The 26,611-nt window shown below is 36.9% G+C and overlaps 1 protein-coding gene across 3 annotated transcripts in view; it reads left to right on the top strand.

Annotated features, from left to right (window-relative positions):
• Positions 1–26,611, top strand: part of CADPS2 (calcium dependent secretion activator 2) — a 495,748-nt gene that overhangs the window by 340,573 nt on the left and 128,564 nt on the right. For all 3 annotated transcript variants that reach the window (XM_046669954.1, XM_046669956.1, XM_046669955.1), the window contains 3 exons: positions 162–362; positions 9,338–9,474; positions 11,779–11,966. In XM_046669954.1, the coding sequence (XP_046525910.1) occupies positions 162–362; positions 9,338–9,474; positions 11,779–11,966 (526 nt within the window). The remainder of the gene's footprint in view (positions 1–161; positions 363–9,337; positions 9,475–11,778; positions 11,967–26,611) is intronic.

Genomic DNA, 26,611 nt, shown 5'->3' with positions numbered 1-26,611 from the left:
TCCCTACAATTCTTGGATTGTGGATTTGATCCTCCACCAAAAATCGTTTAAAACATTGAACTGCTAATATCAGATTGATTCTTTTCCATGAGACCATGTAGTGAATGAGATTCAAATCGCCAGTTGTGTAAGTTTCTAACGATGTCTTTCTCCCTCCACAGGCCTTCAGGGTGGTCAGATGTTCTTTAATGCTGTTAAAGAAGGAGACACCGTAATATTTGCCAGCGATGATGAACAGGATAGAATATTATGGGTTCAAGCCATGTACAGGGCCACAGGTCAATCATATAAACCCATTCCTGCAATTCAAACCCAGAAGCTGAATCCTAGAGGAGGAACTCTCCATGCAGATGCTCAGCTTTGTAAGTTTTGTTAAAAAATAATTTGATTATCAATTAATAACCTTAATAAGATAAAATTATCTGTGGCAAATTTGTTCAGTATTATAGTTTACATCATTAACAGATACCTAATTAAATAAAAATAATTCATATTAGTAGTCATAGAATCAGTTATCTAATTTTTCCCACAGATCTGGAGTAAATCGAGCCTGTGGTTTCTGATCCTGAATTTGCCAAGCATTGGGTATCTCTGGGAATCTCAAGAGTGTATAAGAAAATTCTCTAGAACCTCTCAAAAGAAAATTTAACTTAATGTGATTTTAACTTGTGTGTCCTATAGAAGTGGGAAAAGTATTGCAAAAACAATTGGCATTGAAAGGATTTCAGAATACTAAAATGATCAACCATCACTTTCTAGAGTTAATAATCCAGAAGGATAATAGGGCTATTTTCTATTATAGATTGATAAAAAAAAAAAAAAGCTTACTTTTTCTAAATACCTTAATATTCATGTCATTTTCCATATGCTAATTTAAATCAAGAACTATGTTTTTCATTTTAATTTACAAGTGATTAATAACAAATTATGTAATAATGACAAAAACATTTTCAAACATAGCTTTAATAATCATTCACCCAAATGTTCTAACTTGTTATATTCCTTTGCAAAACTTCTTTAATTTCTCCTGTAATAAATCGATTTGTCTATAACTTGAAGCTCAAATTGTGGCTTTTCAATAAACACCTTTTTACTCTCAAGATTCTTCTCCAGGGGAGTAACATCTTGACATGCATTATTCTCTTCTCCTACTTTTCATGCATTAAATAACTACTCTTCTTTTTAAGCACCCTTCAGTGTCATGTCTGGGCATCTTAACAAAGGCACTTTAGGCCAAATAATTAAGGATGGAATATGAGCTCAACTCCACTCACCTTTTTGCTTGAGGGTTTAAAGTATACCCCTTTAAATTTATCACAATCCTCCATGTGATATTATATCACTTCATGAATAGTGTATGAACCTTACGATAGTGTACTCCCATTTCGCCCCTCCTGGACTCTACTGTTCTTCTCATATATTTTACTTCCAAATATGTTTTAAATCCCATAATACATTCCTGTTATTGCCTTAAACAGTCAATTACCTTTTAAGGAAATTTAAATAACATGAGAAAATGTTATCCTTACCCATGTAGTTACCATTTCCAGCACTCTTCATTCTCTTAAAGGACTTCCTTTGACTCTTCTTGTACTGCAAGTCTGATGATGATGAATTCTTTCAGCTTTTTTATATATGAAAAATTCTTTATTTTACCTTCATTTGAAGGATATTTTTCTTTCAGTGCTTTAAAGATTTTGCTCCACTTTCTGCTGAGTTGCTTTGTTTTGTTTTTCCTGATGAGAACTGTGCTACATTTTTGTTTGTTCCTCTGTACATAACGTGTCCTTTTTCCGCTAGCTGCTTTACAGATTTTCTCTTCAGTGCCGGTTTTGAGCAGTTTGCTTATGGTGTGCCTTGGCGTAATTTTCTTCAGGAAAATGTTCTTGAGCTTTATTCTGAGACACAGTTAAGTTACATGGAAAGAATTCATTCCTTTCAGGTTTTGCTCTTAAGTTTTGTCAGGTGGGACCAAACAATGTCTAGTCTGGGATTAATTGTCCCCACTCTGGACCAAGATTGTTCTTAAGGACTCTAACTGATGACCCATGAATTTTGAAGTTTTATATTCTAGCTGTTGGAAACAAGTATTTTCTAGGTTCTGTGTGAGTTTTGGGCACTATCCCCTTTAATCCTTTACAGTGATTCTTTCCCTGGCCTCAAGTAGTTGCCTCACATGCATGAGGTGCTCAGTATTCGACTGAGTACAGAAGTGGGTAGGGCAAGGGAAGAGAACGCTTCCCTGCAAACTCGAGCCATCTTGGCTTTCCTGAGCTGTCAGCTCCATCAACGCAGAGACCACTAGCTCTTCCTGGGTTCTTGTTCCCTGTGCCACAGCTTTGAAAGTTTCTCCTGGCATTAACCTGGGGCAATTGTAAGCTCATCTCATTTGTTTCTCCTCTCTCAAGAAGCATTATCCTATGTTTCCTGATGCCCAATGTTTTGACAACTATTTTTTATATGTATTTTTTTCTGAATTTTCAGTTGTTTCAGGTAGGAGGGTATATCTCTTTTCATTTATGCCATCCTGACCAGAAGCAGAATGATTTTTTTTTTTTTTTTTTTTTTTTATTTTAAAGCAAGATTTCTCAACCTTGGCACTGTTAACATTCTGGACCAGATAACTCTTTGTTTCAGGGGTTGGAGTGAGGGCTATCCTGTATATTACAGGATGTTTAGCATCATCCTTGGCTTCTACCCACTAGATAGATGCCAGTAGCAACCCCACAACCCATGTCTGACAACCAAAAATATCTCCAGACATTGCCAAATGTTCCAGGAGGCAGGGTTGTAGATGGGGAAGAATTACACCTGTTTGAAAACCACTGAATTACGTGACTTGAAAATTATTTTTGTGAAAATATCTTCCTCATTCACTTGTGTTCCAGTATTTTTTCTTAACATCCTAAGTGCAAGGAATACCCAAAGAATGTGCTAAGCTCATGGATGTCCTCCATCTTGCACAGAGTGGCAAGGAAAGTGGTCAGGAACCACTGGCCTAGAACATTAAGGTCATGACTACACGATACAAAGTTAATAAAGGGTCTAATAATCACTTGATTCAGATAGCCAGGTAATCTCTTTCTAACAAAGCCTTTCTACCGTTAGATACCAATGCATTGTCAAGGCAGTGTTATCAGGCTAATTGTAACTGAATTTTCTAGCCCCTTATTAACTTGTTCTAAAAAAGCTAAATTTCTTCTAAAATGCGAAACTATTTCAATTGGGTTAGCAGAAGTTTTCTTTATTCCAGGATTTTAGTAAAGTTTTCTATAGAGCAGACCCTGCTGTTTTATCTTTCTTTCTTTAAAAAAGAAAAAAAAGCAAGGAAGAACAATGTGTTCCTACCATATTCAATGAGAATACTGACCGTGATGTCTATCAGAGATGCCACTGGATTGCTCCAGAAAGTAGATTTGCCCTTAGTATTGTCTTCCCTTCCTTAACTTCCATAGCATTCCCTTTTCTTCTTTCTTGATCATCTCTTGGAAGAACAACTTGTAGTCATTAGTAGAAACTAAGAAAATAACATCATTAAAATGACTAGGTATAGAAATAAATACATTCCTAACCCATTTAAATATGCTTTGTTTTTCATTTCTTTGCTGACCTATAGCTGCTAAGGGTAAGTATTTTCATGATTTTGGTGGTTTTTTGCTTCATTGTATTAAAATGTTTGTAATGTTACGATTTTTGAAGGAATATCATGATCTTGTTTACAATGTCAGTCTCCTACTTTCTAGGCAAATCCAGAATATTTAGGTTAACTTTACCATTTATGAAACAGAAATACCTATTTTTGCCACAGCAGAAAAGTAGAAACAACCTAATCTCTACTATTTATGGGGGCATAATGGCTATGAAGGTGTTCCAATAGCACGCAAAAAGAGTGCTCACTGTTAAGTGTAAAAATTGCTAAATTATGTCAGTGGTATTATTTTCATTGTGTAAAAAAAACCCAATTTTAAAAATATACATAGAATTATATCTAAAATGCTCACAGTGGATGACTTTAATTAGACTAGTTGCTACCCATTTCCTCTATTTCCTGAATTTTCTTTGAAGTATCTATTTTACAAGTTAAAAGAAGAAAGCATGTTTTTAAAACTAAGCATACTGAACATTTAGGGGATATTTAGAACGAAATAATAAGTTTATGAAATCTAACTTAGAAGACCACCTTCTTTTTTAGGATATAAATAATGTATTTACAGGTTTCTCTGATAAGTGAATCTCTTCTGCTTCCCTATTTCTTTGACTCTCAGAATGTGTAGAAATTCTAGCTGCAAACAATGCACAGCCTTTGGCCTGACTGACAGACATTCTTTGGTTGCACTGTCCTTCTCTGCTGTCTCCAACCAGAATACCATGGAAGCATGTTGTTTTTCATTTTTCTCTCCCTTATGTATGCAACATAGTGCAATGTTTATGTTATGTAGTACAACACGGTACTAGTTGACTTCGATAATAATGTCAAAAATGAACCAGAAAAGTCACCTTCTTTTTGATTTTAAGCCAAATTTCTTTTAAATCGTTAAATCAGAGTATAAGCTTGTATTTAATTTTATATGCTGCTTTTCCTGATTGATCCAATAAGTTAAATTGCACACTTCATTGGTAAAGTATGTCTTACTTAACATTGAATATATTATTTCAAATAAATGCTGAATACTGGTTTACTTTGCCCATGATTCTAGGTCCGTATGTGTTGATTAAAATTGTCATCATGTGAAAATATTGCGTATGTGTTATTTGCCGCAGAAAGGTAGATGTGTACATCCATACATCAGTTTTTGATCAATTTAACAAAATCAGGCTAAGAAATTGAGTCAATAATAGAGGTGTGAACAAACTTCTAATTAATATATCTTATCAACTGTTTCTCTTTGGTCTTCAGCATAAAACATGCATACATAAAATATGAACATACCACCCAGGATGATCTACGTAAAATCTTAACATTAAACTCTTCCTATTAACAGCATGTGGGTGCTATAAAAAGAGAGGTGGTATGTACTGCTCTGTGCCACTTTTTGTTTGTTTGTTTGGTTTTGAGGAAGATTAGCCCTGAGCTAAGTACCGCCAATCCTCCTCTTTTTGCTGAGGAAGACTGGCCCTGAGCTAACATCCATGCCCATCTTCCTCTACTTTATACTGGGACACCTGCCACAGCACAGCATGCCAAGTGGTGCCATGTCCGCACCCGGGATCCAAACCGGCGAACCCCGGGCCACCAAGAAGCAGAACATGCAAACTTAACCGCTGCGCCACCAGGCCGGCCCCTGTGCCACTTTTAACTTCCTGTAAATTTTCAAACTCAGTGAGAGTCTGAGCTAAAAGAAAACTATAGTCAGGTGTGGGTAGCAGTAAATGCAGCTACAGGCAAACATCTAAACATAGGACGATTTTAAACCAAGTTATTATATTTCAAAAGATTCATTTGAGGCTTAGTTCAGCTCAGGGTTTTGCAGAAGAGGGGATGAGCTCTTAGCTAGCAGCACCCTCTTCTTGGTCCTTTTGGTACTTGAGTCCCAGGCCTGGACACCTGAATGGTCTCAGAATGCTAATGAATGGCCTTCTCTTCTCCTTCAGTGACCCCTTGCTCTTTCCCCCAACTCTTTTTCCTCCCCTTCGCCTTTTATATCCCTAATTGCTCACAAAACCAGGAGCAGCAAAAAATGCAGCATCTTTCAAATTAGTTGCAAAGGAAGGAGAAATATTTCAGGTAAATATTTTCCCCATCTTGTGTTTTGAACTCTAACTTAGATGCCTTTCCTGGAATTTGAGTTCTTGAGCACACAGGGGCTGGCTGTGGATAGTGCCTACCACATGGCCTCCCCACCGCAGTGGGGCCTACCAGCTTACTGATAGTCTTCCCATTGTTTCCAAGTCAGTGTTGACTGTTTAAATTGATACTGTCAGCCTTCTTATTCTTTTCTCTTGATTTCAACAGCTGTTACCCTAAAGAAATTTTTAAATTTTCAGGTTCTATTTGAATAAAGCCTTTAGTACCTTACATGTATAGCAAATAGTAATCTTTCTCAATTTGGGTTTTATTCCATCCACTTTTACTACACCTGGGGACAATACCACCTAAAGATACTGAAGTGTATATCCAACTGTTACCATAGAAACTCTCCCCATCAGTATCCTCAATTACCATGTCCCACATCTGTAGTTAGTCCATAGGTCACTCATCAGAATTTATGACAGTTTGCAGTACATTGATAATTTTCTTATGTTTTGGAAGACATACTGAACTGAAATTTGTCATTATCAGTGAACATTTGATTAGTGTCGTGAATAATTTTTAAAACTAGTCACCATAATTTTGTGTTAAAATAAACTTTAATTGAAGATAATCCAGTGTAACCCAATTTTAAAGCAAGTCTCCCAGCCTTGGATTTGGCTATGATATTGATTTGAAAGCACGTTTTCCATTTGATCCAGATGATATCTCTGTGTTTCCTTCGAGTTAAATGTAGGTATGTTATCCTCAGAGAAAATTATATGGAAATGTTCTTTTATGAAAATAAGAAACTAGGTATTATTTTAATGGTAGCTGATTGCCTGTTATTTTATTTCATGAGAGAATTTTAAGTCAAGATTTCTCACATAGATCAAAACTGTTGCCTTTTCAATTTATTTTTATTTCCTCATAAATTCATGGAAACTAATGGCATAATGGTACATGGTGAAGTGTATTTGCATAAAATATTTTGAATTGTGGTTGTCACACATAGGAAGAACAGAGTAGAGATGCTTGCTCTTAACAGCTTGTGTTTTGAAGGTGGGATAACCTCAAAGAGTACATTTTACTTTCATAGAATTATAGCCCCAGAGAGATTGTAGGTTTCGGGGGGTTTTTTTAAATAAAATCTTTAGTGGGTTTACTTACCTGTATGTTTTTCCATTGTCAATGTGGAGTTTTGTGACTTAAATTGCTTACCATGAATATTACAGTATTTTTATCACTAATGGTAATTGTTAGAAAAGTAATTTTCCATTTATGTGTGTGATTCAGAAAGGCTTGTCACATTAGTAAATATATGGTTTAAAGTTACATTTCATGAGGAAGCTGCTTCGTAAAGTAAATTCATTTTTGAAAATGATTTAATTGTAGAAATGAAACCTAGACTCATTTCTTCAGAAACTTGTATATTTTATTTAAATACTGTTAACCCATTGTTTTAAAATAAGAATTTGCTTCTACAAACCTTTATAGTAAAGGACAACTATGGATTTTTTTCTCTGAAATTTATTACATGTCCTTTTCTCAACAGATAAGCCATTAATGGGCGTTATTTTTAACTCCTTGTTATGACCTTCTCTGGTGAAAGAAATAATGAATACAATTCAGCAGATGTTTTATAAAACTGGTAATTTAATTTCATAAGGTGACACTAAAAGATTTTTTTACTCAGATAAATGAAGAAATGAAGATTCTAAGATAAATTCTTTAAGATACAAAATAGTCTTCTGGTTTTATAATATATGTGCCTTGCATTTTTTAATAGTCTGCTTCCTACTCATTTGATATTATTTCACACTATCATATATTTAACTTTATATTAAAAGACTATCAGACAGGGGCTGGCCCCGTGGCCGAGTGGTTAAGTTCGCGCGCTCCACTGCAGGCGGCCCAGTGTTTCGTCGGTTCGAATCCTGGGCGCGGACATGGCAATGCTCGTCAGACCACGCTGAGGCAGCGTCCCACATGCCACAACTAGAGGAACCCACAATGAAGAATACACAACTATGTACCGGGGGGCTTTGGGGAGAAAAAGGAAAAAATAAAATCTTTAAAAAAAAAAAAAAAAAGACTATCAGACATAAGAATAAAATACAAGAAAATTTAGACTGTCTCATTTCTCAGTTCAGGGAAGGCAGTTTAGTGTTCATCCAATTAATACTCATTTACTGCATGTAACGTCTTTAATCATTCAGTTAAGTAGCTATTAAATGTAGAGGACTACATATGCTACCTTTTCCATGGATGATAACCTCATACCTCACATCGTCAATGAATGGCCGGCCATTCATTGCTTACTTGCTGCGTTCACCATTTCATATCTGCCATTGATGTGAGATATAAATTAGTTTGTTTCTCTTTTTTTTAAAATCTGATTCTGAAGACCCTTCAGCTTGAATTATACAGTTCTTCCATCCACAAATATGGCTGAAAGTTGAACTTGACATGGATCAATATGATCTGGGCTAAATATCTAAATGTGACTGATTATGTTAGCATCATGTCCACAGATCAATATTGAGTTTTATTATAAGCCTGACTCTATAATTGGGTTTAATCAATAAACTTTTGTCTCCTTTCCTTTGCAATTTTAGTGTTGTACCATATAGGTTTTAAAAACTACATTTAGCTTGCATTTAGGACTCTGCTTCTTGTGATGACCAGAAATGAGATCTATCTGTGAATTTTAAGGGACAATGGAGCCTTGGCTCTACCATTGTGAGGAGAGTCCACTTTCATCTTGATAACGGATTACTTGCCCAATACGCACTACATTTCTAACAGAGCTAATGTAGTAACACCCCAGCACTCCTTTTGGGAGGCATGAGGCTTTTTCTCTCTACTCTTAGTAAATAACTCACATTGAAGACTTTGACAAAACATACCATTAATGAAAGCAATCATAAAAGCTTGCCTTTTGATAAACCCGCAGGGTCTACAGGCGTTGAAAGATGCAATCTGTAAAGAACAATGAATTTGGGCCTTTGATTGAAAGTGCCATTTGGGACGTTATGCTTTGTCTGCATATTTGCACAAACATGATGCTCCCTTTTTCATGTCTCTTAAACTTGAAGCTTGAGAGCATTCATTGCCATTTCTACGTTAAGGTTGGTCCCATTAAAAGCTCCATACAAAAAAAGACTGGAAGTGATCCAGCTGAAGCTTGTGTGTTCATTTCTGCCCTAGTTTGCCATTTGGAAAGCAGGCTTCCAGCCATCATTGTGTTTTTTTATGAACAGACGTGGGTTCTTTTCCAGTCAGTTCCTTCAGTAATATATACTTAAAATGCATCAGCTTTTCTTAAAGTTGGAAAAAATTATTTCTGTGATGGATATTTGAAGTGGCTTTTAATGAAAATAGAATTTCCTCATTCCAAATGATTGGCAGATTTTTCTCTGTCATTTGTATTTAGGCTCCAAAAAAATTGCAAGCTATGTTAATGTACAGAATTCTTGGCATCATATTTTATGTGATAGAAGTCTTCTCTTGTCACAAGGCATGTGTTTTGTGTTCTTAAAAAACTGTGTTTGCTCATTATTGAACCAGAAAAATAAATGGATTATACATGCTTTTCTGAATTTACAGATGCAGACCGTTTTCAAAAACATGGTATGGATGAGTTTATTTCTGCAAATCCTTGCAAGCTTGACCACGCCTTCCTTTTTAGAATACTTCAGAGGCAGACCTTGGATCACAGACTGAATGATTCCTATTCTTGCTTGGTGAGTACAAGTCTGTCTGTCTAGTCCCCTATAGGTTAGAATAAGTGAGAAATACTTGTTATGAAGCGGCATTTTATTCCTGACTCTTTTAATAACTGTAGTTGGAGTTAGGGATAAAGGAGTCCAATCGATTGCTTCCCAATTTGAAAATTATACACTTGAAGACCACTGCTGTGCCACTCAATAGACACGGGAATAGAGTCAAACAGACACTGAACTGTGGTTTATCAGTCTCTCTGGAGAAGCTGAATGAAAATATAAGGGTTTAATGAAGATTAAAAAAACTTCTGTGGTAGGATCTACTGAGACCTGTACAGACATTTTAAGGGTTAGATTCTGCTCACCAAATGTTGATATCTTTCATTTCTCTCTTTTGTTTCTAGAAAGACAACTTAAGTGACAGGGCAAAGAAGCAGTGGGATAAACAATATGACAGGGGCTGTATATAATAGAGGAAAGCTGTAGTTTCATTTAACCCTCGGAGGTAATTTGAATTCCTTAAAAAAGGAAAAGGAATTAAATTGAGTCACTAAACTGCTACTTTGTATGTGTTGAAACCAGCCAAAATTTGGGATACAAAGTATAATTTACTTTTAGAAGGAAAGCTTGGCTCCTTAGAATGTGGGCATTAAACTATAGCCTAGGAATCATAGTGCCTTTCCAAGGATTTATATTGTCAGTGGCAGTTCCTCTGGAATTTTTCCAGCCAGAATATGCCTATTTCTGTCAACACTTAGTCTCTTGACTACTGAACATAGTAGATGCATGCAATAAAGTTATATTCTCTTTAAAGTAAGTTTTCAGACAGGGTGTCCCCTCAGCTCATTGCCATTGAGCTGGGAGAGGAAGAAATGAAACAGCTTGTTGCCATGATCACACTGATGCCTCATTAATTCATTTGTAGACTCTTGATTAAGTACTTATCATTCAAAATGTAATTGTATAGTTTAAGCTTGATCCAGCCCAAACTTTACAGTTATGTGGAGAGTAAAACAAAGCATCACAAAACCCTGATATCTTTCCAGGGACAAGCACACACAGAGTGAACATCACTAAAGGATGCTTTCCTCTTGGATTCCACTCAATGGGGCTGGTACCTGAATTTTGGAAAGTCATTTTGTTTATGTGGGCGACTCACTTGTCATATGGAGTCTGAGGAGAACACTGCAGTGTGTCTTCAACTGCACCTAGAGGGTAGTGAACATGGTGTGATTAGAAAGAGCGTTTGCAGGCAGGATGACTGGGTGTAAATCATGGCTCAACAACTGATTTGCAGGGTAGTCTTGAGCAACTCAGTAAACCTCTCTGAACTTCAGCTTATATATTTGCAACATAAAGATCATAATGACTACCGTGCATGATGGTTCTAAATATTAAAGATAGATTATGTGTGGTATGTCTAGTACACTGCCTGTCCCATCTCCAGAGTAAGTATTCTGGTGTTCTTTTTTCTCCTCTTCCTTCTCTTCTTTACTGTAGTTCATCTTTCTACATTTATCACCATTTTTTCCTTCTCTTGTATGATTATCCTGCCCCTTTTAAAACTGTCTATTCTCCCTTCTTTCTCTTAAATTAATCCATATAAATCCATATAATCCATGAAAACATTTTCTAAACCAGCTCTATCTAACCCTGTCCTCAGATGTTAGCCAAGCAGGCTGCCTTCTGTTTCAGTTGGCATGCACACACACACATACACACATACACACCCACACTCACACTCACACATCCACACCCACCACCCCCCAACATCTCATTTCAAGAAAAACAGAAACTTCTACTATAAAACATTAACTTTGTTATATTGGTCCTAGAAAGACAAACAGAACAATATCTCAAATATTTAAATACCTGTATAGTACATGTTTACCACTGCTAGACTTACTGAAATTTTCTGTTCATTTTATAGAATGCTTTTTGTAACCAGGTAATTTCAATTATAGTGTTTGCTGTACCATTCTCTTTTTAATTGGTTCACATAGAGACTGAAGTTTTTTGGAATGCCATTCTTTGTGACTGACAATGTAAATATTGTGAATAAATTTGACTAATTTTGAATGACAATAGCGAGGAACAGGTTGCCCGTGCCTTGCTATGGCAATAAAGACAGAGAGTATTAGGTTGCCAGTATCCAAATCAGTTCCAAAATCAATGACATTAGCTCTTCTGAAAGTAACATGAAACATACCACTAATAAAAAATGTCAAAAGACACTTTAATGCAGCTTCTGTTTATAATGCCTAATAGTGCCTACAGAAAAGCAGATCTTAGTACAGCAAAAAATCTTTTCTTTTTCTTTTGCAGGGTTGGTTTAGCCCTGGCCAAGTCTTTGTATTAGATGAGTACTGTGCCCGTTACGGTGTGAGAGGCTGTCACAGGCATCTCTGCTACCTTACAGAACTGATGGAACATTCAGAAAATGGTGCTGTCATTGACCCAACCCTGCTCCATTACAGCTTTGCATTCTGCGCCTCTCATGTGCACGGCAACAGGTATTTTTACTTGCAAACGTGCAGTGAAATGTGTAGGGTTGACTTGAGAAGAGAGAAAAATGTCACCTAGTAACAAATTTTAAATAGCAAACACTTCTTGCAAGAGAGAAAAAAAACTCACAAAGGAAAAATGTACATCAGTCTGGTGGGCTGCACTTTGTTTCTTTTTGCCATTAAAGCCACTTGAGAGAGAGAGAGAGTATCTATGAAATTTGAAGTTGCCTTTTAGTTCTTATGTACCACCTCGTACGAGGGTCTGCACAGCTCAAGTGTCATCTGTATTTGTATTGTAATGCGTATGTGTGTCTGGGTAGGGTTTGTTGATAGGTTTGTGTATACCTGATGATCCTTGCTTTTCCACTGTGGAATAAGCCTTCATTGACAAAGCAAGATAAATAATGGGGTTTATGTAGGGTCTCCTCCCAGCCCCTTCCCTAATCTACAGTCTAGGAACAAGTATCTCCTTTTAGCACTCTGAGCCTGTAACCTCACCTCTTGCCTTACCAAAAGGGCAAAAACTCACCTAATGCAATGATTACAACTATGTACGTCTGAGCTTGAAATCTCTGCATGTCATTCTCCCTCTCTTCTCTTGATCCTGTTCCAGGGAACATTTGCTAGGGCTCCTCCCATAAATGAGGTACCCCTTATCCCGTCCCCTTCTTACCTTGCTGCAATCATTACTCCATCTCTTCCTCTTTATATTTCTTTTCTTCCCTCAGACCTGTTTAAGCTTCACAACTAGCCTCACAACATAACAGAGTTGTCAAGGGATTCTGAAGTTAGACCACCTGGGTTCCAATTAATGCTTATTTACTGTGTGAGGTAGGGCAAGCTTCTAATCTACTTGTGTCTCTATCTCTGTGCTTCCCCTTCTGTAAGAAGGACATAAAATGGTGTCTCTGTTAAATAAATCATAAATCTTAAATAGTGATAGAGATTAAATTCTATATCAAGCACTTAGAACAGTGCCTGGCATGAGTGTTCAAAAAAATGTTAACTGGTAGTTTATATTGTCTTAAGTGTTGTTATCCTGTCACTCTTCTCCTCATCTTTCCATTGTGTTCCTTATCTTCCTACGCAGACTTCTCTCACCAGTCCCCTGTGTGGCTTCCAGCTCTTCATCTGCTATTAGGCTGCTTGAAATGGATTGATTGCCTGATGACCTCTTCTCATAGCCCCTCCTCCAGCTTCACTTTCCTTACTCTCATTGAAAAGTTGAGGCTGTGGAATTTCCAAGACCCTGCGCTTCTTAAAACTCAGCGTACCTTCCCTGATGCAGCGCTGTCTCAGCTCTCCTTTTTTTTGACCATCTTTTTGCTAACAGTTCCTGTTCCTCCAGAGCCCAAGTGCAGTATGGTGTTTTTTCTCACATCTATTCTTGAAAAAGTATTCTCCTCTTTCTGAGAATTTTTCTACTTCAGTGAAAAATTCTACTTCAGTGACCTCACTCCTTTCCACACCTTTAACTGTGACCTCTCTTTATACAGATAATCCCAACCCAGTTATTCTCCCAAACTGCAGATCTCTGTCAACAATTAGCAGCTTGAAAATTGTGCTGGCTCTTCCAGCTCTCTGTGTATAAAATTAAATCTGTCTTCTCCCCAAACCAGCTCCTGTTGCTGTGCCTCTTTTAGCTCCTAATAGGGTGCCTGGCAAAAAGTCACACTCTTGGCACACAGTAAGTCTTCAGTAAATATTTGATGAATGAATGAATGACTTTATTATTTGTGTTATTGTCACTCCCATTAATGGCCCATTCATTTTTCTTTGACCTCATAGCCCCAATTTGTTGCCATTGTCAATGTTCTGTCTTCATAATACTGCTCAAATTTCCCTCTTTTTACCGTTTCCATTGCATCTACCCTAAATCTAGCCTTCACTTTTTCTTGCCTGTCTATATTCATCTCTCTTTTGCTGTTTTTCCCTACAGTAGTCTAGCCATCACCTTCAAAATTAACAGATTAAATTTTACCATACTCTTTTTCAAAAAACTTCAGTGATTCTAATTTGATTATTAAACTAAAAATGAATTCCAAGCTATAGTATCAGGGTTTTCCCTTTACCGTCTCATTCTGTCTACACAGTCTGCAGTCCAAGGATTCTTCTCCATGTAGCCTTTACCCCAGACAAGCTGATTATTCTCCCTGTAATGTTTCTCATTTTCCCAAGTTTCTAACAGTCATACCACAAAACTCCTCTAAGAAGACTTCTTTTAACTTTTTCAAACACTACAAACCTTGTATCTGGAGATATCTTATGAACTTTATTGTGTGTATTGTATACAAAATACACACACAGCTGCTGCTACTCTACTGCATAATATTTTGAAGGCAAAAATTACCACTCATTCACTTATTATCCTCTGTAGACCCTAACACAGTGTCTTGCATATTGTAGGTACGTAGCAAATGTTGTTGGAGTCCCCACTGTTGCCTTTTCTCATCCCACAATAAAATAAAGCTGAGCCTAGTCTCAGAATCTGTCCAGGCTTTCACTTCATTCTGGAACTCAGCCTTATTGGAAATTAGGAGAATGTTGCAGATCGTAGTCATCTTACCCCAAACTAAGCCCTCTGCACTCAGCAAACCTGGGGGAGTGGGGGTGACAGTAATGATGACAGGATAGCTAATCTTTTATAGCTAAAGTGAGGGACTATTTTTGCTAAACCTGTCTCTTATCTCCTGGCTCTGTCTTTCTTCCTCCTGACCCATGGGTATCAAAAGATAGGCCTCCCAATGTTAGGCAGCACTCAGAAGTACAAGAGAGTAAGAAGGTTGTGGTGAAACAGGTAAACCCAAAGAATTTGTATGATCAGTTTATTTTAGAGCAACACAAAAAGGTAAAATTAAATTGAGAACATCAAGTAGGGAATTCAGCTAACATGCCCCCAAAATGTATGTGTTTTGACACACATTAATGGAAAGTTACTGCCTGGGAGGCAGCCTGATTTGAATCTATAGGTTGCCATAGTTACTTTTATTCTGTCAGACTATTGTTTTCTTTATAATGGTAAACTGTAAAGTGTAAGGTATGTTCATATGTTCATGCATATATTACACTTAATATTACACATTAAATCCATTTTCCTGGTTAAAATATGTACATATTCAGGTATCTCTGAGTGGTGTTTTAGAGTAGAAATTTGAGTCAGTTTCTGATTTCACATGTAGGTCACATGTAGCTTAAGAAAAAAGAAAGGAAGAAATGTAGGTTTTGGGGAAATTTGAACCTCAATTTAGGGTAGAAATTATCCAGGATAAGCTGAAAGGAATGATGTTTCCTGTAATTTTTAGAGTCTAACGGAAGTCATTCGGAAATGTCATACTGTCACAATGAGAGATTAAAAAGAGGCAAAAGAACTCTACTTGAATCTGAAATTTGCCAACTGACCCATGTTGGGCAAATCGCTTAACCTTTCTGAAACTCAGAGTTCTCATATGAAAGAAGGGAAATACTAACGTGAAGGTGCTGGATAATTATAAATACTGTGTCAGTATTGAGTACTCTAATATGCTTCCCTTTGTTGCCCAGCCACAAGGATGTAAATTGTAAAAGGAGGAAAAACATGAAAAATAGATAGTTAGAGCTGTAATACCTCATGCTAAGTGGAAATATTTCACTGTGTATCTAATTATACTCTTAATTTCTTTGCTAATAGAATATTCAGGTTTCAGCAACCTCCCCTTATGAAAATAAGCTTCTCTTATCCAGCTCTGCAGCATCTGATATTTATGCAGTTGATATTTAGTTTGTTAAAAATACTGTCAATGTCAAGTCTGACTTTTCTACAATGTTTGCCATAGTCTCTCTTTATGATCACTTTTACATCTGTCAAGACACACATTCAGAGTGTCGTTTTGCTCATTACCTAAACTACCTCTGTCAACAATTCAAAAGGAAAAAAGATTGCCTTTTGTTGTTGAATGAAGCGAAGGACAACGGTGCCGTCTGGATCTGAAATTTTTCCGAGAGCACATCCTCCTGTTTACCCTGCCTTGAGCTCTCTAGGTGGGTTCCTTCTGTGCCGACACGTCTCTGAATAGCACTCTGAGTGTTTCAGGAATAAAAGAATAGAGTTAAACAGAAAAGGCTCTGGCTGGTACTAAGACTGAGGAAGAGAGAGAAAAAGAAAGGAAGAAGGAAAAAAGTGAGTCAAGGACAGAAGCAGACACACTCCTGCAGGATGATAGCCGCACAGGTCCGTGAATAACACAGCCACTCACTCAGCGATAGTGCCGCTGATGACTGATAGGAAAGAGAAAAGAGACTTCGCGAGACAATGCGTCATAGGGCAAAGTTCCAGGTTGATACGTGTGGTTATACACCTTGGTTTTGTAAGTCAGGCCGAGGGTGGAGAAACTAAAGCAGCAACACAAGATGACTTTCATCTCCCAGTTTAATGTAAGATATGCAATGTGTTCACTGACTCTTCTTCAGTTTAGTAGGGCCTCTTACAGCTGCTACACACCTGACAAAGGCCAGCTCAGATGTGCTAGCTTTCAAGTACAGGGTACAGTAGTACCACTATATGATTATAGTTTGTATATACAGTAATCCCTATTTTCTGTGGATTCCAGATCATATCCCAGAGTGGTAGGCACCTTCCAGGGCATCAGTCAAATCATCGTGTCACGAATCCTCCGTCTTCAGAGGTGATAACATTTTCTCTTACCTGTCACTTCAGAAATTCTGCCTCAACTTCCTGCCTGTAATTTTATAGACAATGATAAATTTTTGAGTAAAATCATAGACAATGGCATCAAATAGGCACATCAAGAATTTCCATTACCACGTCGTAATTCTAGTTTTTGATATATGATATAGAGAGATTAAGTACAAATGTCACCTCAATTGTCAATCTGGAGACTCACTTCTGGGGCAGGTGAGCAACCATATCAAGTGTCCTAAGCAAGGTTATCCTTACACACTGTGGCCATTCTGAGCAATTTCATCTTGTGTGCTACATGTGCAAAGGTGGCAGGGACAGTTATCAGTGAGGGCTTTTTAAATATACGCTGAGGGTCCTTGTTTGATTCTATGAGAAACTATACAACTCCACATTTGCCTCAAACTTTCCCAACAATAACATCTCTACCCAGCCAACCTCGAGTTCAACACTAACGCAAGATAATCATGCCTTTCAAAACAAGACAGACAAAAACAGAAAGTGAGCGGTGGGGGCAGAGACGTAGTATGTTGGAAATAGCACTGAGCTAGCGGTCAGGACATCTGTCTTCTTGTCCCAGCTCTTCCACTTATGAGCTATTTCATTCTAAGCAATTGGTTCTGTCTGAGCCTCAGTTTCCCATCTGTTCATTGTGAATAATAATATCAACGCTGCTTACCTGATGTGGGGTCTAAATAGGTGAAATAAAGTTACGTGAACACTTTGTAAATGATAAAATATTGCTTAAATATCAAGTGGTGATATTACACATACAGTATAGTAATTAAATAAGCTTTTGGGCGTTGTGCTATAGAAGACTGACAGTGCAAAGGTGAACTGTGGGTGTCATTCTTATAGCAGGCTACTGTAGTCAAGACTCAGGCAGGGAGATGACACTGGAAAAGCATTGTGAAATTGCCTCACGTCATCACTGTCCATGATCATTAGGAGGAGCCATGCTGAGGTTCTGGCATCTCCCCTTCACCCTATTCCCTCAGCCCCTCAGGTTGCTGCAAGACACTGTGGGCCTAATGGGACGGTGACAAAGACAAAGCTAAAAGTAGGAGCCAAGACCCTATTGTTTAAGGTAAGTCAGTCGCCAGGCTATAACCTGGGGGATAATTGTTAAGGCCACCTAATCAGTTTCCTGCTTTCCCTCCACACTATTCATTCGCAGCAAAAACTCCTGGATTCTTCTGAAACAATGCATATAAAAGAGCCCAGTGAAGGTAAATCAGTGAGGAAGAGACAAGGCAAAGGGATTTTCCAGTATGTGTTAGAATACAGATCAGGTTAACAACCGACAGAAGCAGGAGCTCCTCCTCTGGTGTAGCTTTTCTTCAGCTTGGGACCTTTAGAGCCGCCTTAGCATCTGGAGTTAGGTGTGGAAAAGAGCTTGGGGACTTGAGTTGGGTCTCCATGTAGTTTTCTAGCATACTAAAGTTTTTTTTTTAAGAACTTATTATGTAACGCTGTTACATAAAAACATAAAAACAATCAAGCAACAACAAAAGCTCTATACCATTTACATCTGTACCATTTACCATCACTGTTGCCAGTCATTGGGGATTTTTAGATCTCTGTTTATGCACAAGATTGGCCTGTTCTTTTCCTTTCTTATACTGTTTTTTCTGGGATTTGGTATCCAGGTTATTGTAGCCATATAAAATGAGTTGGGGAGCATTCCCGCTTGTTCTGTATAAGATTCGTGTGACTTTTTTTAAGTTTATCAGTAACTCGTCTTTAAAACTATCTGAGCTTGGGGACTTACATGTGGAAAGATTTTATTGCATCAGTTTATTTTGCAGTTAAAGAACTACTCAATCTTTCCATTTATTTCCTGAGCGAGTTTTGTCAAGTTAGGATTTTCCAGGAAATAGTGATTTTCATCTGTTTTCAAATGTATTGATATTAAGTTGTTCAAATTTGTTCTCTTTATATACTTTTTGCTCTCTCTGCAGACATCTCCCCTTTCTCATTCTAATATTGTTGATTTTTATCTCTTCTCTCTTTTTCCCCCTTCATCCATCTTACCAGAAGTTTGTAAACTTTATTGGTCTTTTCAAAGAAGCAACTTTTGGCTTTGTGGATCTCTATTGCTTCTTTGTTTTCCATTTCATTAAATTTTTAAAAAATAAACTTTTTATTTTAGAATAATTTAAGTGTACAGAAAAATTTCAAAGACAGTACAGGAAGTTTCTTTATTTCAGTTTTCTCTAATGTTATTGTCATAAATTACCGTGGTACGTTTGTCAAGACTAAGGGACCAAGATTGGCAGGTTGCCACTAATTAACCACCAGTCCTTATTTGGATTTCCGCAGTCCTTTTTTTTTTTTTTAAATATCCTTTTTTCTGTCCCAAGATCCAACTCAGGATACCAAATTGCGTTTAGTTGTCACGTCTCCTCTGATCTGTGGCATTCTCAGTCTTTGTTTTTCATGACCTTGACAGTTTTGAGGAGTACTGGTCAAGTATTTTGTCAGACATCCCTCAATTTGGATTTATCTAACATTTTCATGATTGGACTGGGGTTATAGGTTTTTGAAGAGTTGAAATACCCTCTCATCTCTTCCTGTCAGGGAGGATATGATATCACTGGACATCACTGGTCCTGATAACTTTGGTCACTTGGTTAAGGTAGCATTTGTCAGGTTTTTCCACTGTAAAGATGATGTTTTGCTTCCTCCGTACTCGATTCTTTGGAAGAAGTCATTAACTCCAGCTCACACTCACGGGGAGAGGGGAATTAAACACCACTTCCTGGAGGGAAGACTAGCTACATATTTGGAATTCCTCTGCGAGGAAGATTTGTCTCTTCTCCCCTGTTTATTTAGTGGACCATTTATTTATGTCAGTATGGATTCATCTGTGGTTACTTTATACTTTGGGTTATAATCCAATACTACTTTATTTTGTTGCTCAAATCGTTCCAGCTTGGGCCATTGAGAGCTCTTTCAGACTGACTCCCTTTGATGTGCTCTATCCTTTTGTTGTTGTTTTGAGCACTCTCTTACTTTCTGGTACTGAAATATGCTCCGAGCTCCTCTTGTATTTTCCCTGCCTCAGCCCTAGAATCAGCCATTTCTCCAAAGAGGCGTGGTTCCTTTTGTTAGAGAATGGTATTTAGAAACCAAGATTGGGATATGGATATGCTCATTGTTGCTAGGATATCATTGTTTCCAGGCCCTCTCAGTGGCCAGAGCTAGGTAATATATATTCGTATACTAATCCATGAATTCATACTGATGTCTCCGACTCTAGTCCAGTACCACAAAGTTCGTGTGAGCCTTCCGTTCTTGCTTATCTGTAACTTCTCTCTCCAACAGTGAGAAACCTGGCTTCCCCTGTCCACCATCCATTTCCTTATTTGTTCAACCCCGGTATACATGTCAAGCAGTTTCAAAATTTGCCAGCTAGATTACAGTGTTTGTGTACAGGTCCTTTAGTCATTAGCCTTATAGTTTCCAGTCAAAACATTGTTTTCCCAAAGTTCAAGGACAGCTGCTTTTCTCCCCCTCTCTCTTTAGTAAGGTTCTGTCATATGATACAGTTAGAGTCACTTGTCAAAATATGCATTCTATCCTCACCATCTGAGTTGATACCATGGGATTTTTTTCCCTTAAGTTTGTATACAGTAATTTCACTCTCTGAGCTGTACAATTCTTAGTTTTGTGGGTTTTGACACATAGAGTCATATATTCACCACCCTAGTGCCATACAGAAGCATTCCATCACCCTAAAATTTGCCTTGTGTGCCCCCTTTTATAGTCAACCATTTCATTAAATTTTGTCTTTAGTTTTATTATTCCCTCCTCTACTTTCTTGGACTATTTTTTTCTAACTTCCTAAGTTAGATGTTTACCTAATTACTAGTCAGCTTTTCCTCTTTTCTAACATAAGCATTTAAGGTTATAAGTTTCCCACTAAGTACCGCTTTCCCACATATATAAATTTTGTTATGTAATATTTGGTTAAAATTCTAAGTAATTCTAACTTGCCATTGTAATTTATTTTTGACACAGGGTTATTTATATTTTTAAGTTTCTAAGAAAGTGAAGTTTTTTTGGTTATTTTTTTAAGAACTGGTTTCTAACCTAATTTCTCTATGTTCAGAGAATGTAATCTATATGGTACTGATTCTTCATAACTTGAGACTTTCTTTATGGCAAGTATGTGTCAAACATTATGTTTCATGTTGGTTGAAAAAAATGTATATTCTATAGTTTGGGTAGGGCAGGCAGGAGTTGTGTGGTTCAAATCTTCTAAACTCATACTGATTTTTTGCCTGTTTGATCTATGGTATTATGACCACAGTGAGTGGAAAGCTACCATTGCCTTGGTGGTTTCTTCCCTCTACTTCTGCCAGTTTTTGCTTTGTATATTGTGAAGCTGTTTATTAGGTGAATTCAAGTTTAAAATTGTTAAATCTTCCCAGTGAATGGCAATTATCTCTTCGTAACTAATAATGCATTTCGCATTAAAGTTTTTTCATGTGGTTATTAATGTAGCCTTTTGGGTATTTGTCTGATATATGTTTATTCTTAATTTTACTCTTTCTATATTTCTTTATTTTAGTGTGTCTCATAAATAGCAAACTAACATTTTGATTTAATTATCCAATATGACAATTTCTGTTTTTTTAATCAGTTTAGTCCAATTACAGTTATTACGTATATTGAGATAAGTAAGTTCATTTCCACCATTTTATTTTGGCCTTTCTTTTTTGGCTCCTGTTTGTAAGATTTTTGTTTCTTTCTTGCCCTCTTTTTGTTTCATCCAGGTTATTTTCTTCTATTTTTTTCCCCTCAATAATTTAAATGTTCCAACATTTGAGATTTTACCATATGTGTTGCTAAAATTTTGAAGTCTTAATGCTAATCAGCAAGTTTCTCCTTCTCTAAAGAGTTCAGAGACCTTAGAACATTCCAGTCACCCCCTTCCTGGCTTGCATGGTTATATTATCTAGTATTTTAGTTGTATCTTTGTTTGTTTGTTTTCTAATCTTACAAATTAGATATTATATTTAGTATGCTAAACACTTGCTTAGATTTAGAAATTATTTTTCTTTTTCCTAAAGTACATTCTTTGCAATTTCCTATAATGGAGTACCTGTAGATAGGGAATTTTTATTGGGCATTATCTTTGTCCACATTTTTGAAGGAAAATTTTGCTAGTATTCAGTTCTAGATTGATGATTATTTTCTCTCAGAGCTCTGAAGATTATACTCCATTTACTTCTGACTTCCTTTGTTACCATTAAGAAGGCTGTTGGCAATCTAATCACCATTCTTTTGAGGAGAATTTGTCTTTTCTTTCTGGATAGTTTTAAGGTTATTTTTTTGTCTGTGTTCACTATAATGTATCCACATGTTCGTTTCTTTTTGTGTATTCTATTTGGGATTACTGTGGATTTCTGATCCACCTGACTCAACATTGGGTAAGCACCAATTTCTTTAAATTTACCCTGCTTGGGATATGAAGATCCATGTTTGCCATCGGTTCTGGAATATTGTTATTTCTTTAAATATTGTCTTGCCTCCAATCTTGCTCTTCTCTAAAACTCCAATTGCCCATATATTAGGCATTTTGTCTTCTCTATCTCTTAAAGTCTGTAATATATATTCTATCTACTTATTTCTCCTGCTGCATTCTATGTAATATTTTCAGTTCTATCTTCTACTTTGGGACTTGGCAGACTTCTTCTATGAAGGGCCAGACAGTAAGCATAATAAATGTTTTGGGCTTTGTAGGCCATATTATCTCTGTCACAATTACTCAACTCTGCTGTGGTGCAAAAACATCCATGGACAATATGTAAGTAAATGATTGTGGCTTGTGTTCTAATAAAAACAGATGATGGGCTGTAGTTTGCCAACCCTTTCTCTCCTTCCTCAATTCCCTCTTCAGCTATGACATCTATTTTTTAAACCACTCATTGAATTGTTAATTTCAATTATTAAATTTTTTAGTTCTGGAAATTCTACTTGGTTCTTTTTTAAATTCATTTGGTCATTTCTGAACATATCTTATTTCTTTCTTGGTTTTTGTTCCCCTCTTTGTTTCCTTAGACCTTTCATAGTTAGTTATTTTATATTCTGATCATTGCAATAACTAAATTTTCTAGGTCTTTACATCTGTTCTTTCTGCCTGCGTTTTTGCCATGGTTACTTTTCTTATTCAGCTAGCATTTTTTTGTAGTAAGCACATCTACTTGAAATTAATCTGTGGAAACTCGACAAGGCCTGAGTTGAGAATGCTTTCTTCCAAAGAGATTTGCTCTTGCTTTTACTTGGTGTTGGGGTTGCTGCTGGAGCTATTTTATTTTCCATCTGGAGATTGCTTGACTGCACAGATAGTGCCCAGTTGGACGAGGTCAGGCATGTGGTGCATGTTCTCTGGAAAGACTCTTTTTCGCTCGGTCTGTTAGATGCTGTGGAAACAGACAGGTTTCTTTGTTGGCTCCCCTTTGCAAGCATGCTGGTTCTCTCTAGCCGGTCCTTCCACTGACAGTATAGCCCAGTCAGGGGTCCTGTTTGTTGCAGGCATCTCAGGTTTAGCAGCCCATGCAGATTAGGTCTCTGACACAGTGGTGCCCTCCCTTGAACACGGCTGTAAAGCCTCCTTGGTTTCAACATTTGCCCCCAAGGCAGCCCTGATGTTCATATTCACCCCAACTGTGGTTTCAGCTCCCCGTTTATTTATTTTCCTGCCCTTAGGAGAATTTTTTTTCCTTTCTTATAAGTGCAGCACAACATTTACCAGTATATTTTCTATAATTTGTGCAATGTTGAAGTGTTTTGTAGTAAAGAGAGATTTTGGGGGTGTAAATCAGTTCACTATACTAGGAGAAGTCATGATAGAATTTGCATTTTGAAAAAAATATTTGGACGTCTATAGGGAGAACCTCCTGGAACCCTCTCTGTAACCCCTCTGCTTCAGGTTCCACCAGATTAACGCTGCTCATCCATCACATCGCAGCTTAAATATTGTCCCAAACTGAGTCCTTCCCTGAAAATCTAAACTATATCAGAGCTTTGTACTTTTGTCCTTCTTACATGGAATTGTACACTTACTGAGTTTTCTTTTTTATGCCTTTCCCTCTTAAAAACTCTATTAGGGCAGGAGTCATTTTTGTGGTGCTTATCTTGTATCCCCAGGACCTGGCCAGGTACTTGATAAATATTTGTTCAGTAAGTAAATGAATGACACCGGAGCATCTGTTTACAATTTTATAGGTGACATTTTAAGGGACTTCATTAGGAGAGTTCACAATTAAATCTTCTTAATGAATCAAATGTAATGATGTTTATGGCCCATGTTAAGACCGTATGTAACCAGCAAGATTGTGTCTTTTTACAACATAGAAATTAATAGATTAAAACAATGAAATATGCTTTTTTGTGTATAAAATTGAAAATGATTATAACAAATGATACAGACTACAGTTGATGAGATTGCAGAGAAATTAATAATTTCATGTACCTTGGTCAGTGTAAGCTCATAAGTACTTTCTTGAAAAGCAGTTTTGCAATATGTATCAAATGTCTGAAAATATGATCCCATTTGTCTTAGCTGAGGCTGCTATAAGAAAATCCCATAGATTGGGTGGCTTCAACAAGAGAAATTAATTTTCTCTCCATTCTTGAGACTGGCGGTCTGAGATCGGGGTGTCAGAATGGTCGGGCTGTGGGGAGGACTCTCTTCCTGGCTTGCAGACGGCTGCCATCTCTCTGTGTCCTCACATAATGGAGAGAGAAGGAAAGAGCTCGTTTTCCTCTTCTTATAAGGCCACCAGTCCTATCACATTAGTGACCCATCCTTATGACCTTTTTAACCTTAATTACCTCCTTAAAGCCCCATCTCCAAATACAGTAACATTGGGGGTTAGGACTTCAACACATGAATTTTCAGAAGGGACACAGCTCAGTCTATGGCACCACTTAATCTAACATACTCTTTCAGAAATTTATCCCAGGGAAACAATCAGAAATGGGTTAAAAAGATGTAGTATAAGGTTAGTTATTGCAGCAGTATTTATGGTAGGAAAAAGATGAAAGAGTCTAAATTTCTACCAAAAGGGTATTTTAATAAATTATGGTATATCCATATTGAAACATCATACTTCATTAAAAAGCATTTATTAGGATATTTAAATGATGTGAAAAAATGTTTATACTTCATTAAAAGAATCAAATTATAAATTAGAATGTACAATATATCTATAGATTTATAGAAAGAAGACTGGAATTACATTTAGAAAATGGTATTACCTGTTATTTCTTATTGAGACATTTAAGGAAATTTTAATTTTTGTCTTTATTTTCCTGGATTCCTCCTCCCAAATTATGATGTGTACATAGTCTTTTAATTTGAAAAACCCGTTATTTTTTTAAAATAATAACATTAGATATGGGGCAGAGGCGATATTTATATCAGAGAACACTGCCAACCTTAATTCTCTTTATTTTTATTTTAAATCCTTTTGATATTTTATTTTTCTTGACTTCTAGAGTTGTGTGCAGCAATGGTTTTAGTTTGGTTCCAGGAGAGGCCAGTTATCAAACACCTTGATAGCTGTCCTTAGCCTGTCTGTCCATCACGACCTTAACATAGAAACTAAGTCACCTGATCACATATCTTCATAGAGTCAGATTATAGCTTTTTTCTACCAGTGTCTACTCTTTTTAAAAACCTCCAAAGAAAATAGAATGCAGTAGGAAATTCAAATAAGGAAAGGATTAGGAGGTAAGAGTATTTGGAAAAAGAGAAGAATATGATTTTAAAATTTTATTTTTCAAAATATTTTCCCATAGAAAATCTATTTCTTGTATCTCAGTGAACATATAGGGGGGTGACTTAATTTCTTCTTTTGGATATTTAAAATTTCAGGGGAAGTTCAAGGACACTGATTATGTAATATATGACCATCCAAATGATATATGATTTTGTTTGAAACAATGGAAGGGGTTACAGGTTAGGGAACAAAAATAAAAGATTGTTTGCTCCCTCATCTTCTGACATTTCTCATTCTTGTGCTGTGTGTTTGTCTCCTTTTTATTCTCTTCACAAATGGATATGGTGGGAAATACACGAAGTGCAAAGTGACTTTCACCTGTGGTGCTGCAGGCAGAATTGACAATTCAGAAATACCACCCTCTGCTGTCTCTCCCCTTCTCACTTTCTCTGGAGGAAGCTAAGATGTCATCTGTTCCTCATAGAAGAGGGCAGGTGGCAAGAAGCCTATAAGAAACTCAAAAGCACCGTGAACTTTGTCATTTGCCCACTCATTGCTTGTGAAATATCTTTTACCCCAAACCACCAAACAGGCAGGATGAACCAACTTCCCTGATGAGTTGGGGAGCGAGGCGGGCATTAAAGGGGAAGAGTGAAGGAAATCTATCTCATCAATTTGCCAGTCTTTTCTATACACTGTTAACTCCTGGTGCACTTATTCAACCCACAAGCTTCCTGAGCATGCTGTTCCAGGCAATAGGCAAACTCCTAGACGTTATAAAGCCCAGGACACATTTATCCCCTACATGTCTAGAATCTGTCCACCTGATAGACGTGATTGAGAAAAGAACTATAGGAAATGTTAGAGTTTTCATTAAGTAATAGACCAAATGGTCATGAGCACTAAATGATGCTTTGGAAGTGGGAATTGTGGAGAGATATAATGGCTACATAATTTTGGGACTTGCTGTTTAAACAAAGTTAAACAGGTTTCTTTACCGTCAGGCTTGTCAGACTCCTTAATATGCCAGGGTTGTACTATGAACCTCCAACAAGGTCTCGCGATTGGTATTGTCCCAAAAATACTTGGGCTGTCTAACCCTTTTTGATGGAGTTTGTCACAGGACTATTGTTCCTTAAAACGTGTTTGACAGCCAGCAAGTCTTCTTTACTCAAATTTACCCAGATGAGATGGATATTAAGTATGCCAAAATTGGTTTTTTGTTTTTTTTTTTAAAAAAT

This window comes from Equus quagga, chromosome 8 (genome assembly GCF_021613505.1).
Source record: "Equus quagga isolate Etosha38 chromosome 8, UCLA_HA_Equagga_1.0, whole genome shotgun sequence".
Classification (NCBI taxonomy): Eukaryota; Metazoa; Chordata; class Mammalia; order Perissodactyla; family Equidae; genus Equus; species Equus quagga.
The sequence above is the reverse complement of the archived record's forward strand: the minus strand, read 5'-3'. Positions and strand labels throughout refer to the sequence as shown.